This window comes from Panthera leo, chromosome F2 (genome assembly GCF_018350215.1).
Source record: "Panthera leo isolate Ple1 chromosome F2, P.leo_Ple1_pat1.1, whole genome shotgun sequence".
Lineage (NCBI taxonomy): Eukaryota > Metazoa > Chordata > Mammalia > Carnivora > Felidae > Panthera > Panthera leo.
In genome coordinates, this window is record NC_056695.1 from 20,935,534 (window position 1) to 20,952,797 (window position 17,264).

At 42.4% G+C, this 17,264-nt stretch overlaps 2 protein-coding genes across 3 annotated transcripts in view; one reads left to right on the top strand and one right to left on the bottom strand.

The window, feature by feature from the left end:
* LACTB2 (lactamase beta 2) overlaps positions 1-15,835 on the bottom strand; it is a 32,242-nt gene extending 16,407 nt beyond the window's left edge. Inside the window, exons 1-2 of the mRNA XM_042924423.1 lie at positions 15,638-15,835; positions 2,853-3,016 (exon numbers count right to left, since the gene is read on the bottom strand). Of these exons, the coding sequence (XP_042780357.1) occupies positions 2,853-3,016; positions 15,638-15,759 (286 nt within the window). The 5' untranslated portion in view covers positions 15,760-15,835. The remainder of the gene's footprint in view (positions 1-2,852; positions 3,017-15,637) is intronic.
* Positions 15,836-15,868: 33 nt separating this feature from the next.
* Positions 15,869-17,264, top strand: part of XKR9 (XK related 9) — a 40,440-nt gene continuing 39,044 nt past the window's right edge. For both annotated transcript variants that reach the window (XM_042924421.1, XM_042924422.1), the window contains exon 1: positions 15,869-16,127. The gene's annotated coding sequence lies outside the window, so the exon portion shown is untranslated. The remainder of the gene's footprint in view (positions 16,128-17,264) is intronic.

Consider the following 17,264-nt stretch of genomic DNA (forward strand, 5'->3'; position numbering starts at 1 on the left):
CAAAGCAGGCTCCAGGCTCCAAACTGTCAGCCCAGAGCCTGATGTGGGGCTCAAACCCACAAACCCACATGAGATCATGACCTAAGCCGAAGTAAGACATTTAACCAACTGAGCCACCCAGGCACCTGGTCACATAAGTCTTATAAATGGCATTCATAATTTAGGTGTGGCCTGTAAAACCACAGGTTGTTAGCATCATAAAGCAGTTGAAAAATTTCTGCCATCTGATAGTTTACAAAAATAGTAAAATGATATGGAGCAAAGAAAGTAATAAAATAAAATGGAACAAGAATGCCAGTAATTAAGGATTTAGAGAATGAAGAAATACATGGGACTCTTGCGGGGAGATTCTGAAAGGTAGCTCTGTATGATTTTAGTGCTGAGCAACTCAAGGTCTGTATACAGTTGGTCTAGCTTCAATAAAGTTCAGAATGAAAGTCAACAAGTTACTTCTCAAAATATTAAAATTTTAGTGGCTATAGAGCAGTGTCAAATTTTTTTCTTTATTTTGGGGCTTGAACTCACGACCCTGACATCATGACCTGAGCTGAGATCAAGAGTCTGATGCGTAACTGACTGAGCCACCCAGGTGCCCCTTCTCAATTTTCTTTAAATCAACCTAATAGGTAATCTATTATACAAATATTCATTATTTTATATGGAACCCAAAACTTTTAATTTTTAATTTAAAGAAATAGGTCAAATGTCCATTGGCAGGTGAATGGATAAACAAATCATGGTATAGTCCCACCATGGATTACCACTAGGCAATAAGGAACAAACTACTGATATATGAAACCTAGGTGAATCTCAAAAACAAGACGCTGTGTGAAAGAAGCCAGAGAGTGATTCTGTATGCTTCTATCATGTGACATTTTATTTATTAAAAACATTTTTTTAATGCTTATTTATTTTTGAGAGAGAGAGAGAGAGAGAGCAAAAGCAGGGGAGGGCAGAGAGAGGAGGACAGAGGATCCAAAGCGGGTCTACGCTGACAGCAGCAAGCCCGATGTGGGTCTTGAACTTGCGAACTACGAGATCATGACCTGAGCCAAAGTCAGACACTCAACAGACTGAGCCACCCAGGCACCCCCCATTATGTGACATTTTAAACAGGCAAAACTAATCTATAGTGAAATAAAGCAGATTAGTGGCTGCTGGAGGGAGAATCACTGCAGAGAGGCACCAGGGGACCTCTCTTTAGGGGCATGAGAGTGTTCTTTATCTTGACTGGATTGGTCACAAAGGTGTTTATCAAACTATACTTTTAAAATGGGTACACTTTATGTATATAAATTCAAGTTCAATGAAGTTGATTTATGAAACAGTAGGCCATAAACATTAAAAAATTTCAAACTGACCCTCATGCTAAAAGAGTTGGCCAAAGCTAGTCAAGAACCTTCAGCATTGATTTTTAATTCACAAAATTTAATTGGTAGATAGATAAGAGAAAGGTGAGGAAAAGTGACACTGAAAGATAATGATTTCCTATGGCATACGGTCCTCTAGGATTGTAAGAAAGGAGGTAAGAGGGGGAGACTGTGTGGCTCAGTCAGTTAAGTGTCCGACTTTGGCTCAGGTCATGATCTCACTGTTAGTTTAAGCCCCGCATGGGGCTCTGTGCTGACAGCTCAGAGCCTGGAACCTGCTTTGGATTCTGTGTCTCCTTCTCTCTCTGCTCCTCCCCCACTCACACTCTGTCTCTCTCTCTCAAAAATAAATAATAAAACATCAGGAAAAAAAAAAAGAGCTAAGAAGGTAACAAAGGTTGGAGCGTTTTTTAATAATGGGCCTGGTGATATTGGGTGCTCTGGCTGAAAATATCTTGGTGTCCCAAATGTAATCTCAAGCCCAAAAAAGACGACACTTAAAAATATTTAAAACATGAGTTGAATGCAGATGTGCATTCCTTTTGTGAATGAATGCTCCTGACCTTCTGTCCTTCATGTGTCTTGAACTTGCCAAGCACACCCCAATTCCAGTATCTCTGCTCTTGCAATGCCTTCTTGTCTGTTCAGACACGCCAGCCAGCCAGCCATACTGTATAGCTTACTCCCCCTCCCTGTCCACTCTTGATACAAACCACTGCCCTTCCGCCACTTTGGCTTCTTTCCCCTTTTACTTTACTTAGCTTTATTTTTTTCTTCATGGCACCTATCGCCATCTGACTTATTATGTATTTATCATTTACCTTCCCTACTAGAATGCAGGCTTCAGGACAGCAGAGCCTTTGTGGTGTTCACTGCTATATCCCTTGTGCCAAGAACAGTGTCTGGATATGTGGTCGCTTGGATATTTGTTAAAGGAAGGAATGAATGAATCTGTGTGTGATGGCGAGATGGGGGAATAAAGAGAGAAACAGTAAAGTGTCAGTTCTGAATGGGTTTCAGGTACAGAGAATTATCAGTGCAATGATCTTTTACCAGCATTTCAGTGTACTGCAGTAAGTGCCTTAAAGTTACGGAGGACCTGAGACCAGGTTTAGAATGTGGACAAAAACAGCAGCTGCCTGTAACGCGTTTAGCACAGTGCCTGGCACACAGTAAATGCTCAACACTGGTTAGTTATTGGATCTGAAGTACTAACTGTCACACAGACAAAATTAAAACCGACCTTCATCACTGGGCAAAGGGGAAAAATAAGCGGGATAAGAGATCTGAAGTAGAAAACAGGACTTTCCCTCTCCTCTTAACATTGGGGCAGTATTAAAGTATATTAACTTCTAAAAGTATGACATAAATATATAAGGTATTCAGTAAATGACCAACTAGCTTACATAGTTGTGTAACTGAAATAAATTATTCTGAAAACGTACTTTTCCTCAATGAGCTCAATTAATGCTTTCTGTTTACCATTACTGATGCTTTTACAAATATCTCCTATGCCCCCGGTATGATCACGGTGCCAGTGAGTCACTACGATTTCCTGGATTGTTGTATTAAATTCAGTCAGAGCCTGCTTTAAACAGTTGATATATTCTGGAATTGCTGGTTCTCCAGTGTCAATGAGGATTCTCCTGAAAATTAAATGGAAGATAATCACACAATTGGAACAGAGAGTATCAGCATATGTCTCACATAGATAATTCATATTACATTTAAGAAACTACATAAATTGCTTGGCTTTCAACCTTCTCAAAAACCAACTAAAGGATACTTTGCCTTAACCACAGTAATCTCACTGTAAGAAAAGTTCTTTGAAAAAAACTTATAGGGGCGCCTGGGTGGCTTAGTCGGTTGAGCGTCTGACTCTTGATTCCAGCTCAGGTCATGATCTCAGGGTTGTGGGATCAAGCCCCATGTTGGGCTCTGTGCTGACTGTGGAGCCTGCTTGGGATTCTCTCTCTCCCTCTGCCTCTCTCCAGAGCCTGTGTGTGCATGCTCTCTCTTTCAAGAAGAAACAAAAAACAAAACAAAACAAAACAAAACCTATAGTTAAATGTGAGTCTGAACTTGGCAAGTTCAAGGCACAATAATATTGAATACTTACATAGCACTTAAATATGGCATTGTTCTAAGGACTTTACATATTTTAACAATTATGTTCCTTATGAGACTATTTTTTTTAATGTTTATTTTTGAGAGAGACAGAGAGAGAGAGAGAGGGAGAGAGTGCGCACGAACAAGCGGGGGGAAGGGCAAAGGGAAAAGGGAGACACAGTATCTGAAGAAGGCTCCAGGCTTTGAGCTGTCGGCACAGGGCCCAATGTGGGGCTTGAACCCACAAACCATGAGATCATGACCTGAGGCGAAACTGGATGCTTACCCGACTAAGCCACCCAGGCCCCCTCACTCCCATAAAACTATTTAAAATAGGTATTTCATGGGGTGCCTGGGTGGCTCAGTAAGTTAAGCCTCTGACTTCGGCCGTTGATTATCTCACAGTTTGTGAGTTTGAGCCTTGCATGGGGCTCTGTGCTGACAGCATGGAGCCTGGAGCCCACTTCCATTTCTACGTCTCTCCCTCTCTCTGCCCCTCTCCTGTTCACACTGTCTGTCTGTCTCTCTCTCAAAAATAAACATTAAGAAAATGTTTTAAAAATAGGTATTTCATTATTATATCCAGAAATTAAGTAACTTGCCCAAGGTTACTCTGCAAATAAATGGCCAAACCAGCATTCAAACCCAGATATTCTGGCTCCAGAATGTGCTTTTATGCACTCTCTCTTTAATGTTTATTTTTGAGAGAGGGAGACAGCATGAGCAGGGGAGGGGCAGAGAGGGGGACAGAGGATCCAAAACAGACTTTGCGCTGACAGCAGAGAGCCCGATGGGGGGCTGGAATTCATGAACTATGAGATCATGACCTGAGCCGAAGTTGGAGGCTTAACTGACTGATCCATCCAGGTGCTTCTATCCACTCTTTGAGATCTTTTATGACATCCTCAAATGTCTCATAGATATGGAAGAATTAGATTCAATGGTATTCCTAAAGAAACCTCGTCTTCTGCACTACATAAAAACTTACACTCAAGTTTTACATTGGTTCCCTTCCACATAAAAATGAAGGTAGGAGGGAAGCATGGGGAAATGTCTGAGTTGCTTTATTTCTTGACTTAGACAACCCTGTTATATTTTTCAGCTTTGTGGTTCTGAACCTTCCTTATACTTTGTTTGCCCTTCCTCACTATTTTATGGGATGACGTTCTTTCTCTGTGAGGTTTTCCTGAACTAAAGAACCAGCTCACAAACTTCTTAATTCATGCTGCTTCGCAGTAACACCTCCCTAATTCATATTGGGGGACAGAAGATTAGTCTTAATGAAAAGTCTGAGTCATTCATTAATATAATAACTGTATGAATTATCTACTATATGCCATGCCTTTCTTATAAGACAAAAAATCCTGTTTATACTAGTGGAGGGTGGGAAGAGCTATGAAAACAAATAGTAACAGTTGACAGATAAACAGTTCAGCATTCTGCAGAACATTAATATGGGGTAAATGACAGGAAGAAACCATATGGCTATTTTATATTGGGTGGCTTGTTTCCCTAACCGTATTCCCAGAGACCCAATAAAAACAAACTGTCTGCTTGCAGGATTGGGGTGTTTCTGTGTGTGTGGTGGGGGGGGGCATGAATGGCCTTGTGGTCCACAGCCTTTTATCTACACCTTAAGTTCCATGGAGCAGTGGCCATACTTCACAAGTACATAGTATTATAACTGTCCCTTCTGGAGACAGGGAAACTAGATGGTTATATTGGCCCAAGAATGCATTATGAGGTCCTGTAGGCAGTGGAAATGTAAGGAGGAGATGGTTAAAAAACATTGACACAATCAGCAGGATTTTTTTTTTTTTTTTGAGGGAGACAGTGAGCGTGCAAGCACACCTGTGCGTGCATGTGGTGGGGAGGGGCAAAGAGAGAGGCAGAGAATCTTAAGCAGGCTTCATGTTCAGTGCAGAGCCCAACTTGTGCTTGCTCTTACGACCATGAGATTGTGGCCTGAGCTGAAATCAACAGTTGGACACTTAACCAGCTGAGCCACCCGGGCACCTCAACAGGATTTTTTTTTTAAACAACTGGAGTCGGAAGGGAAAGGAAAGAGTTGACGATTCTGTGGTTTCTAGGTGAGATGACTGGTATGTCATTAACCAGGACTGTAAACACTGGAGGGAACAAATGTGAGATAAATCTGGTTTGGGCCAGGGTGAATTTTGATGACATTCCAGCCATCTTCCCTTGCTTTTTCTCCATAGCACCTATTACCATGTGACACATTATATACTTACATGTTTATTTATTTATTGCCTATCTCCATACCCTCCCACAACCTACAAATTTAAGCTCCCTGAGGACAGAAACCTTGTCTGGCTTTGCTGGAACCTAGATAGTGGCAAGTACTAGGGAATAAATGTTTGTTGGAGGCAGTAGCTTTATTTTTATCTTATTTAATTATCAAAACAATCCTGAGATTCTTCTCTCATTATATAGATGAAGAAACTGAGGCCTTGACAAGTTAGACATATAAGTAATATAGTAACTTGCTCAGAGTCACAAACTCTAGCAGAGAATATAATTGAATCCAGACCTTTCTAACTGCAATGCACATTTTCTTTGGATATGAGGAATACCCTTTGAGGTGGGTACTATTCAACTCTCATTGCACAAATAAGGAATCTGAAGCTTAAGAGAGTCAACTGTCTTGTCCAAAGTCATAAGCTAGGATCCAGATTTAGGTACAGAGTCTTAACTCTAGTTGCTACATTAGACTACCTTTTCCTATTAAAAGATATACTATTTGCCATCAAGGGAGTTACAATTTTGATAGTAAAGGTTAAACTTGCAGCTTTTGGAGATTCTTTTTTTTTTTTTTTTTTTATGTTTAGTTATTTTTGAGAGAGAGAGAGAGAGAGACACAGAGCATGAGTGGGAGAGGGGCAGGGAGAGAGAGGGAGACACAGAATCCAAAGTAGGCTCCAGGATCCGAGCTGTCAGCACAGAGCCTGACGCGGGGCTTGAACCCCATGAACCATGAGATCATGACCTGAGCCGAAGTTGGACGCTCAACCGACTGAGCCACCCAGGCGCCCCAGCTTTTGGAGATTCTTGAGCAGAGGAGGAACATGGAAACACTTGTCAGAAGATCTGGCTGTTATTTGTCCATTCAAATGTTTACCGAATACCTGTGTACTGGGGCATCACAGGATGGTTAGTAATGCTTTAGGGAAATTTATTTGGCATACACAGGCTAATGAGAATGAAGAATACCAGCTACAACTGCAGTTACTCAGAAATCTTTGAATCATAGTACTGAAAATGAAGAGAAAACCTAGAGAACCCTCATTCATTCATTCAGCAAATATTTACTGTACTATGTACAAAGCTCTGTGTGAGGTGCTGGGGATACAGTGATGAGTAAGCCTTCATTGCGCTTAGTTTGGTGGGGAGTGGAAGTGAGGAAAGACATGAAGCTTCTTACACAAAAATTCATTTTTTGGAGGAAAGATGGCGGCGTAGAGGATGCTGGGCTCATCACGTCCTGCTGATCACTTAGATTCCACCTACACCTGCCTAAATAACCCAGAAAACCACCAGAAGACTAGTAGAACGGAGTCTCCGGAGCCAAGTGCAGACGAGAGGTCCATGGAAGAGGGTAGGAAGGGCGGAGAGGTGGTGAGCGCTACACGGACTGGCGGGAGGGAGCCGGGGCGGAGGGGCAGCCCGCCGGCCAAGTAGAGCCCCCGAGTCTGGCTGGCAAAAGCGGAGGGGCCGGACGGAGTGTGTTCGGACAGCAAGCGGGACATAACACCTGGAAGGTTATAAGTTAACAGCTCTGCTCGGAGAACAGGAGGGCTGGAGGACAACGGGAGGGAGAGTTGCTGAGCCCCGGGAGGACAGAGCTCAGTTTGGTGGGGAACAAAGGCGCTGGCCAGCGCCATGTCCCTCGCCCATCCCCCAGCCAAAATCCCAAAGGGAAGTTGCCTGCACCGCGCAAACACCCAACGCTGTGCTTCTGCGGATCCATCCCTCCGGCGGGTCTGACTCCCTTCCAGTGCCGCAGGGCCCCTCCCGAAGCGGATCTCCGAAGGAAAAGCGAGCTGAGCCTGCCCCTCCCGCCCCTGTGCACCTTGCCGATCCACCCCAGCTAATACACCAGATCCCCAGCACCGCAAGCCTGGCAGTGTGCAAGTAGCCCAGACGGGCCACGCCACCCCACAGTGAATCCCGCCCCTAGGAGAGGGGAAGAGAAGGCACACACCAGTCTGACTGTGGCCCCAGTGGTGGGCTGGGGGCAGACATCAGGTCTCACTGCGGCCCCGCCCACCAATGCGAGTTATTCAAGACAGCACAGGGGAAGTGCCCCACAGTCCCGAACCACTCAAGGGACTATCCAAAATGACGAAACGGAAGAATTCCCCTCAGAAAAAAGTCCAGGAAATAACAACAGCTAACGAACTGATCAAAAACGATTTAAACAATATAACAGAAAGTGAATTTAGAATAATAGTCATAAAATTAATCGCTGGGCTTGAAAACAGTATAGAGGACAGCAGAGAATCTCTTGCTACAGAGATCAAGGGACTAAGGAACAGTCAGGAGGAGCTAAAAAATGCTATCAATGAACTGCAAAATAAAATGGGAGATGACCACGGCTTGGATTGAAGAGGCAGAGGAGAGAATAAGTGAACTAGAAGATAAAATTATGGAAAAAGAGGAAGCTGAGAAAAAGAGAGATAAGAAAATCCAGGAGTATGGGGGAAAATTAGAGAACTGAGTGATGCACTAAAGAGAAATAATCTACGCATAATTGGTATTCCAGAGGAGGAAGAGAGAGGGAAAGTTGCTGAAGGTGTACTGTAAGAAATAATAGCTGAGAACTTTCCTGATCTGGGGAAGGAAAAAGGCATTGAAATCCAAGAGGCACAGAGAACTCCCTTCAGATGTAACTTGAATCGATCTTCTGCATGACATATCATAGTGAAACTGGCAAAATACAAGGATAAAGAGAAAATTCTGAAAGCAGCTAGGGATAAACGTACACTAACATATAAAGGGAGACCTTTAAGACTCGTGACCGATCTCTCTACTGAAACTTGGCAGGCCAGAAAGGAATGGCAGGAAATCTTCAATGTGATGAACAGAAAAAAATATGCAGCCGAGAATCCTCTATCCAGCAAGTCTGTCATTTAGAATTGAAGGAGAGATAAAGGTCTTCCCAAACAAACAAAAACTGAAGGAATTCGTCACCACTAAACCAGCCCTACAAGAGATCCTAAGGGAGATCCTGTGAGACAAAGTACCAGAGACATCGCTACAAGCATGAAACCTACAGACATCACAATGACTCTAAACCCATATCTTTCTATAATAACACTGAACGTAAATGGACTAAATGCGCCAACCAAAAGACGTAGGGTATCGGAATGGATAAAAAAAACAAGACCCATCTATTTGCTGGGTCTACAAGAGACTCATTTTAGACCTGAGGACACCTTCAGATTGAAAGTGAGGGGATGGAGAACTATTTATCATGCTACTGGAAGTCAAAAGAAAGTTGGAGTAGCCATACTTATATCAGACAAACTAGACTTTAAATTAAAGGCTGTAACAAGAAATGAAGAAGGGCATTATATAATAATTACAGGGTCTATCCATCAGGAAGAGCTAATAATTATAAATGTCTATGCACCAAATACGGGAGCCCCCAAATATATAAAACAATTACTCACAACCATAAGCAACCTTATTGATAAGAATGTGGTAATTGCAGGGGACTTTAACACTCCACTTACAGAAATGGATAGATCATCTAGACACACGGTCAATAAAGAAACAAGGGCCCTGAATGATACATTGGATCAGATGGACTTGACAGATATATTTAGAACTCTGCATCCCAAAGCAACAGAATATACTTTCTTCTCGAGTGCACATGGAACACTCTCCAAGATAGATCACATACTGGGTCACAAAACAGCCCTTCATAAGTATACAAGAATTGAGATCATACCATGCATACTTTCAGACCACAATGCTATGAAGCTTGAAATCAACCACAGGAAAAAGTCTGGAAAACCTCCAAAAGCATGGAGGTTAAAGAACACCCTACTAAAGAATGAATGTTTCAACCCGGCAATTAGAGAAGAAATTAAAAAATATATGGAAACAAACAAAAATGAAAAGACAACAATCCAAATGCTTTGGGATGCAGTGAAGGCAGTCCTGAGAGGAAAATACATTGCAATTCAGGCCTATCTCAAGAAACAAGAAAAATTCCAAATACAAAATCTAACAGCACACCTAAAGGAACTAGAAGCAGAACAGCAAAGGCAGCCTAAACCCAGCAGAGGAAGAGAAATAATAAAGATCAGAGCAGAAATAAACAATATAGAATCTAAAAAAACTGTAGAGCTGATCAATGAAACCAAGAGTTGGTTTTTTGAAAAAATAAACAAAATTGATAAACCTCTAGCCAGGCTTCTCAAAAAGAAAAGGGAGATGACCCAAATAGATAAAATCATGAATGAAAATGGAATTATTACAACTAATCCCTCAGAGATACAAACAATTATCAGGGAATACTATGAAAAATTATATGCCAACAAACTGGACAACCTGGAAGAAATGGGCAAATTCCTAAACACCCACACTCTTCCAAAACTCAATCAGGAGGAAATAGAAAGCTTGAACAGACCCATAACCAGCGAAGAAATTGAATCAGTCATCAAAAATCTCCCAACAAATAAGAGTCCAGGACCAGATGGCTTCCCAGGGGAATTCTACCAGACGTTTAAAGCAGAGATAATACCTATCCTTCTCAAGGTTTTCCAAAAAATAGAAAGGGAAGGAAAACTTCCAGACTCATTCTATGAAGCCAGTATTACTTTGATTCCTAAACCAGACAGAGACCCAGTAAAAAAAGAGAACTACAGGCCAATATCCCTGATGAATATGAATGCAAAAATTCTCAGTAAGACACTAGCAAATCGAATTCAACAGCATATAAAAAGAATTATTCACCATGATCAAGTGGGATTCATTCTTGGGATGCAGGGCTGGTTCAACATTCGCAAATCAATCAATGTGATACATCACATTAATAAAAGAAAAGATAAGAACCATATGATCCTGTCAACCGATGCAGAAAAGGCATTTGACAAAATTCAGCAACCTTTCTTAATAAAAACCCTCGAGAAAGTCGGGGTAGAAGGAACATACTTAAACATCATAAAAGCCATTTATGAAAAGCCCACAGCTAACATCATCCTCAATGGGGAAAAGCTGAGAGCTTTTTCCCTGAGATCAGGAACATGACAGGGATGCCCACTCTCACTGCTGTTGTTTAACATAGTGTTGGAAGTTCTAGCATCAGCAATCAGACAACAAAAGGGAATCAAAGGCATCAAAATTGGCAAAGATGAAGTCAAGCTTTCACTTTTTGCAGATGACATGATATTATACATGGAAAATCCAATAGACTCCACCAAAAGTCTGCTAGAACTGATACATGAATTCAGCAAAGTCGCAGGATACAAAATCAATGTACAGAAATCAGTTGCATTATTATACACTAATAATGAAGCAACAGAAAGACAAAGAAAGAAACTGATCCCATTCACAATTGCACCAAAAAGCATAAAATACCTAGGAATAAATCTAACCAAAGATGTAAAAGATCTGTATGCTGAAAACTATAGAAAGCTTATGAAGGAAATTGAAGAAGATATAAAGAAATGGAAGAACATTCTGTGCTCATGGATTGGAAGAATAAATATTGTCAAAATGTCAATACTACCCAAAGCTATCTACACATTCAATGCAATCCCAATCAAAATTGCACAGCATTCTTCTCGAAACTAGAACAAGCAATCCTAAAATTCATATGGAACCACAAAAGGCCCTGAATAGCCAAAGTAATTTTGAAGAAGACCAAAGCAGGAGGCATCACAATCCCAGACTTTAGCCTCTACTACAAAGCTGTAATCATCAAGACAGCATGATATTGGCACAAAAACAGACACATAGACCAATGGAATAGAATAGATATCCCAGAACTATAGATAGAATAGATAGACCCACAGACGTATGGCCAACTCATCTTTGACAAAGCAGGAAAGAACATCCAATGGAAAAAAGTCTCTTTAACAAATGGTGCTGGGAGAACTGGACAGCAACATGCAGAAGGTTGAAACTAGACCATTTTCTCACACCAATCACAAAAATAAACTAAAAATGGATAAAGGACCTGAATGTGAGACAGGAAACCATCAAAACCCTAGAGGAGAAAGCACGAAAAGACCTCTCTGACCTCAGCTGCAGCAATTTCTTACTTGACACATCCCCAAAGGCAAGGGAATTAAAAGCAACAATGAACTACTGGGACCTCATGAAGATAAAAAGCTTCTGCACAGCAAAGGAAACAACCAACAAAACTAAAAGGCAACGTACAGAATGGGAAAAGATATTTGCAAATGACATATCGGACAAAGGGCTAGTATCCAAAATCTATAAAGAGCTCACCAAACTCCACACCCAAAAAACAAATAATCCAGTGAAGAAATGGGCAGAAAACATGAACATTTCTCTAAAGAAGACATCCAGATGACCAACAGGCACATGAAAAGATGCTCAACGTCGCTCCTCATCAGGGAAATACAAATCAAAACCACATTCAGATATCACCTCACGCCAGTCAGAGTGGCCAAAATGAACAAATCAGGAGACTATAGATGCTGGAGAGGATGTGGAGAAATGGGAACCCTCTTGCACTGTTGGTGGGAATGCAAACTGGTGCAGCCACTCTGGAAAACAGTGTGGAGGTTCCTCAGAAAATTAAAAATAGACCTACCCTATGACCCAGCAGTAGCACTGCTAGGAATTTACCCAAGGGATACAGGAGTGCTGATGCATAGGGGCATTTGTACCCCAATGTTTATAGCAGCACTCTCAACAATAGCCAAATTATGGAAAGAGCCTAAATGTCCATCAACTGATGAATGGATAAAGAAATTGTGGTTTATATACACAATGGAGTACTACGTGGCAATGAGAAAGAATGAAATATGGCCCTTTGTAGCAATGTGGATGGAACTGGAGAGTGTGATGCTAAGTGAAATAAGCCATAGAGAGAAAGACAGATACCATGTTTTCACTCTTAGGTGGATCCTGAGAAACATAACAGAAACCCATGGGGGAGGGGAAAAAACAAACAAACAAACAAACAAACAAAAATAGGTTAGAGTGGGAGAGAGCCAAAGCATAAGAGACTCTTAAAAACTGAGAACAAACTGAGGGCTGTTGAGGGGTGGGTGGGCACCTTTTGGGATGAGCACTGGGTGTTGTATGGAAACCAATTTGACAATAAATTTCCAAACAAAAAACAAAAAAAGAAAAAGAAAAAAAAATCATTTTTTTTTTCCCCACTAAGACAAGGACCATGAAAAGCATAGAGTGCTAACACAGTGCATTATGTCAACCTAACATAGTCTAAGGGGCCAGGGACAGCTTCCGTGAAGAAATATTTTGGAAGAGTTCATCCCGAACTCTACAGCATGAGTGAAGATAGCTTGGTAAAGAGGAGAGGGATAAGTGGGAGACTTAGAGGAAAACCTGCATGAAAGTCAGGGGGCAGAATGAATACAACCCATCTGGCTGGGATGGGAGAAGGGTTGTAGATGAGGTTGATGAGACAAGTGGAAGCCACAAATGCAAGACCTTCTAATTTTAATTTTGAAAATACTATTCCTGCCACATGGGGGAGAATGGATTAAAGAAGGACAAAAACAGTTCCAGAGAAGCCTTTAGGCTTTCTAGAAGCGTAAGCAAGAGTCATACTGGCGCAGTCTGGGCGACAGAAGTGGACATGGAGAGATCCTCCAAATGGCATGGAAGTGTGTGCAGGAAGCTGAGAAGTGGCAGGGAGGGTGCTAAGCATTTGCACTGATCAAATATGGGGATGGTTCTGTTTACCAAGATATGGATGACTGGAAGAGGACCAGGTTTGGTGGAAAGCACAGGAGTTCAGCTTGTGAAACACTCAGTTTCAAGTGGCTGTGTCATCCAAGTAGAGATTTAAGAAAAGGAGCTGGATATCCTAGTCTGAAGATCAAGTTTGTATTTTACCTAAACTGGAGCTATAACGTTGGGAGCTATTAATGGATAGATAATACGTGAAGCCAAGGAAGTAGACAAGATCCCCTAGATGGAGAATATAGCATGAGAACATAAGACAAACTCCAATTATATCCTGAGGAACTCACACACTTAAAGATCTGGTAAAGAGGCTGATTCTATAAAGAAGATTGAGAAATAATAGCTAGAGAGGTAAGAGGAAACCAGGAGACTGTGGTGTTAGTAAATCGAGGGAATGGTCAATAGTGTCAAAAGGTACTGAAGTCCAAATAAGATAGGAATGGAGAAATGCCATTAGGTTTGGTGATATAAGCACCACCTGTGATCTTAGAACTGTTTTGTGCAGAACAAGTGGATACCAATATCTGATCTCTTATTTGTACCAAATTAATATTCATCTCTTGCCACCTGACTTCTACTTTATAGAGTAACATCATCTGCACGTTATTCTAGCTCCACTGTATGAATTGGTCATATATATGTCATATATGAGTGATTCCACTGGCCATTTCACCCCATGAGTTGACGTGAGTGGTAACATAAGCAGTATAAAGTGGGAGACTGTGAAAGTTTCCCTTAGTCACTTCCAGGTTCTCTATGTCCCTTTTACCACAAGCACTCTGCTACAGTGAAAGTGATTCCAGTGTTTAAAGATACAGTACGTATTTTTCATACAACATGGCCCCTAAATGCAAGCCAACTTCGTCATCTGGTTTTCAAACAGGACCAGCCATCTGCTTCATTGCTGGAAGAAAAGCAGGCTGCACTGAACTCATTGTTAGATAGTACACGACCTCCAACTCAGTGCCTCCTAAGAGACTTCTCAGGGTAATTCTGACTATATTCCATTTTATCATGGTACTGACGTGGGAACTAGTTTAAGATGACATGCTGAAGAGAGAAGAAATGCCTAGGGACTTCCTGGGGTGAGGGAGTCCCAGCCAAGACAGACTCTATCCTAGCTCTGAGGTATGTTTTCTGCTGAATTTTCTATCCTTCTAGTTCTGGAGGCAGCCCAAAGTAAAGCTTTTGTACCTACTTGATCCTACCTTGTTACTCTGAACTTAAGTTTTGTTTTCCTGGCTTTAGCATTTCCGATTCCTTAAGTTTTGTTTTCCTGACTTTAATACTTCCACTTCCTTTCATCCTGCTCCATCTAACATTGAGCAAATACAGCAGACACCTCAAACGAAGACTCCAATTATTCTTACTAAACTGTTTTTGGAAATCACATCTTGAAATATACGATTAAATTCTAGGTTCAAGGAGAACTGTTATCTTATTTTTATTTTGTATTACACAGGATATATACTAAAGACGAAGCCTACAAAAACTGTTCAATGCACATTTGTGCAGTACAACACCTCCCCACTTCTGCAGAATTACACTAAAACAATGCAGCTGAATAAGAGAAAAATCTTAGAAATACAGATAGGTTATTCCACCAACAAAATAACTTAAATGAAGCCACACAATAGTAACAAAACCCAAAATCTGTTAGTGGGCTCCTCTTTCCCAAGAGCTGGCGGGGAGGGGGGGGGGGAGCTCTAGACTTGAGCAATTTGCAAGCAAGAAAATCCTGCCCTCTGCTGCTGAATTAAGAAAAAGGTCTCAGCACAAGAAATCTACTTTCCTGAAGGGCAAGTTATACTCTGAGCAAAACACTAGGTCAAAGGCAGAAGGTGAGCAAAGTAAACGCTTTTCTGGATTACTAACTCTAGGCGATCCTAATTTCTCAACATCTTAAATACACTCACTCTGACATTGAATGCAAAGTAAGTGGGGTTTCAAAAACAGGAAGGTTCTCCCTCCCCCATTATTTCTCCCCCATCGGCTATTTGTCAGTTAGAGGGGCTACCACCCGGTACTACAGTGATTTAGGGGATGGCTGGAATCGGGGCGTCTGACGGTGGTCCTGAGTGGGGCAGCCTGGCCCGGGCAGGTCACCGAGCTCCAGGGTGCCGGCTCACAGCCTCTCCGTCTCCGGCGAGCAGTTGTCGCAACCCCAGTTCCGTGTGTCCCGCAGGCCCGGGTGTTTGTCGGAGAGGAAGAGGGACGTTTACCTGCTGCCGATCCCTACCAAGTAGGTGTTGGTGCCCTGCAGGGTCATGGGTCCCGGGTTACAGCCCAGAACGCGCACCACCCTGCTGGACAGCCGCTCGATGCGCTGCAGGACAGTCGACATCTCGGTTTCCGCCACCCGCGACGCGCGGAGACCAGAGCGCGGAACTGGTGACTGGGCTCGGGGCGGGGCCGGCAGTCAGCTGACGCCGCGCTCGCCAGACGGGAGGAGAGCTCAGCTGTGCTGGGGGCGGGGCCAGAGGTCAAAGGACGCCTCCCGGGCTGCGCGGGCACCGGCGGGAGGGCGGGCGAGCGAAGGCGCGTGGCTCGAGGCGTCTTGAGGCCGGGTTGGGTTCCGGCTCGTCGGGCGCTGTCGCCTGTCACAGAGCCTGGTGCCTTCACAGGGATTTGTGTCCAGACAGGCGAGTTCATCTCAGTGGTCCAGAGACGTTTTAACCCAGGAGGTCTCGTAGTGGAGCAAAGGACAGGCAGGTGTGGGGTTGGTTACAAAACACTGGCACCTCGTTGTTTTTAGGCCCTGGCGGTGTGTGAGTGTGTGTGTGAGGGAGAAGGAGCTTGTGAATCTTTCATAATAGCGGCAGCTAATATTTACTTAGTCCTTACTGCTATGCTGAGTGCTTTCTCTAGACACTATTTAACCCTCACAACATTAAGACGTAGGCGCTATTTTTATGGCCGCTTTATAAATGAAAAACGGAGATTTGGAGACTTGCCCAGGTGACAGCTATGAACCCCCGCTCAGCGTCTGCTGCTTTGCCCCCATCTGGTCACGTTCAAGGAGCTTGTCCCTCCCTCCGCGGGCCGTGTTCCTGCCCAGACACCTCGGTCGGCCTTGAGGAGTTGTGTGCCTAAGACCTAAGGGAGTTATTTTCTCTATAAGGAGTCCATTTCTAAGCGGTTCAGCACTAACTATCCCAATATTAACCGCTGCTACCTATTAAAAAAAAAAAAAAAATCTAGTTACACGTTACCTAAAAGGAAATGCACAGATCCTATGATCAGTTTCATTGAGTTTCGGCAATCGTATGTAAGCCCTACCTCAAAAGCGATCTAGATCATCTCCACTGTCCCAGCCCGCTTCTTTTTCAAAACAAATGAGAAATTGACAGTAGATGCTTGTGGTTCTAAAATTTAGGAAACACAGTTTAACTTTTTTGTTTTGTTTTGTTTTTGTTTTGCGGGTATTTCTGAAGAAAAGACTGCTATTAATTTGTACAATATTTATTTTGCAAATCATTAGTTTACTATTCCAGATTTCTTGAAAGACACACCTGTATCATGTATAACATTTTCTTTGCCTTGTGTCTCAAAGATGTACTTTTAATGGAAAAGTGTTTCAAAAACCTTTGCTGAAATAATCGCGTAAATTATCCCCTTTGTAATAGGTAGGCTGGCAATATGCCCTTTAAAAAAAAATGTTTGGAAGAATCATAAAAATTCCCCACATCAGGCATTTTCAACTTCCCAATTTTATTTATTTGTAGCCATCACTTAATGGGTATTCAGTCAGGAAGCTACTTCCATTTTCCTTTTTTAAAATTCCTGAGCTGGAAAGTCAGCCAACCTTTGAGAAAATGGTGGAACAATAATTTCTGGGACTTGTGGGCA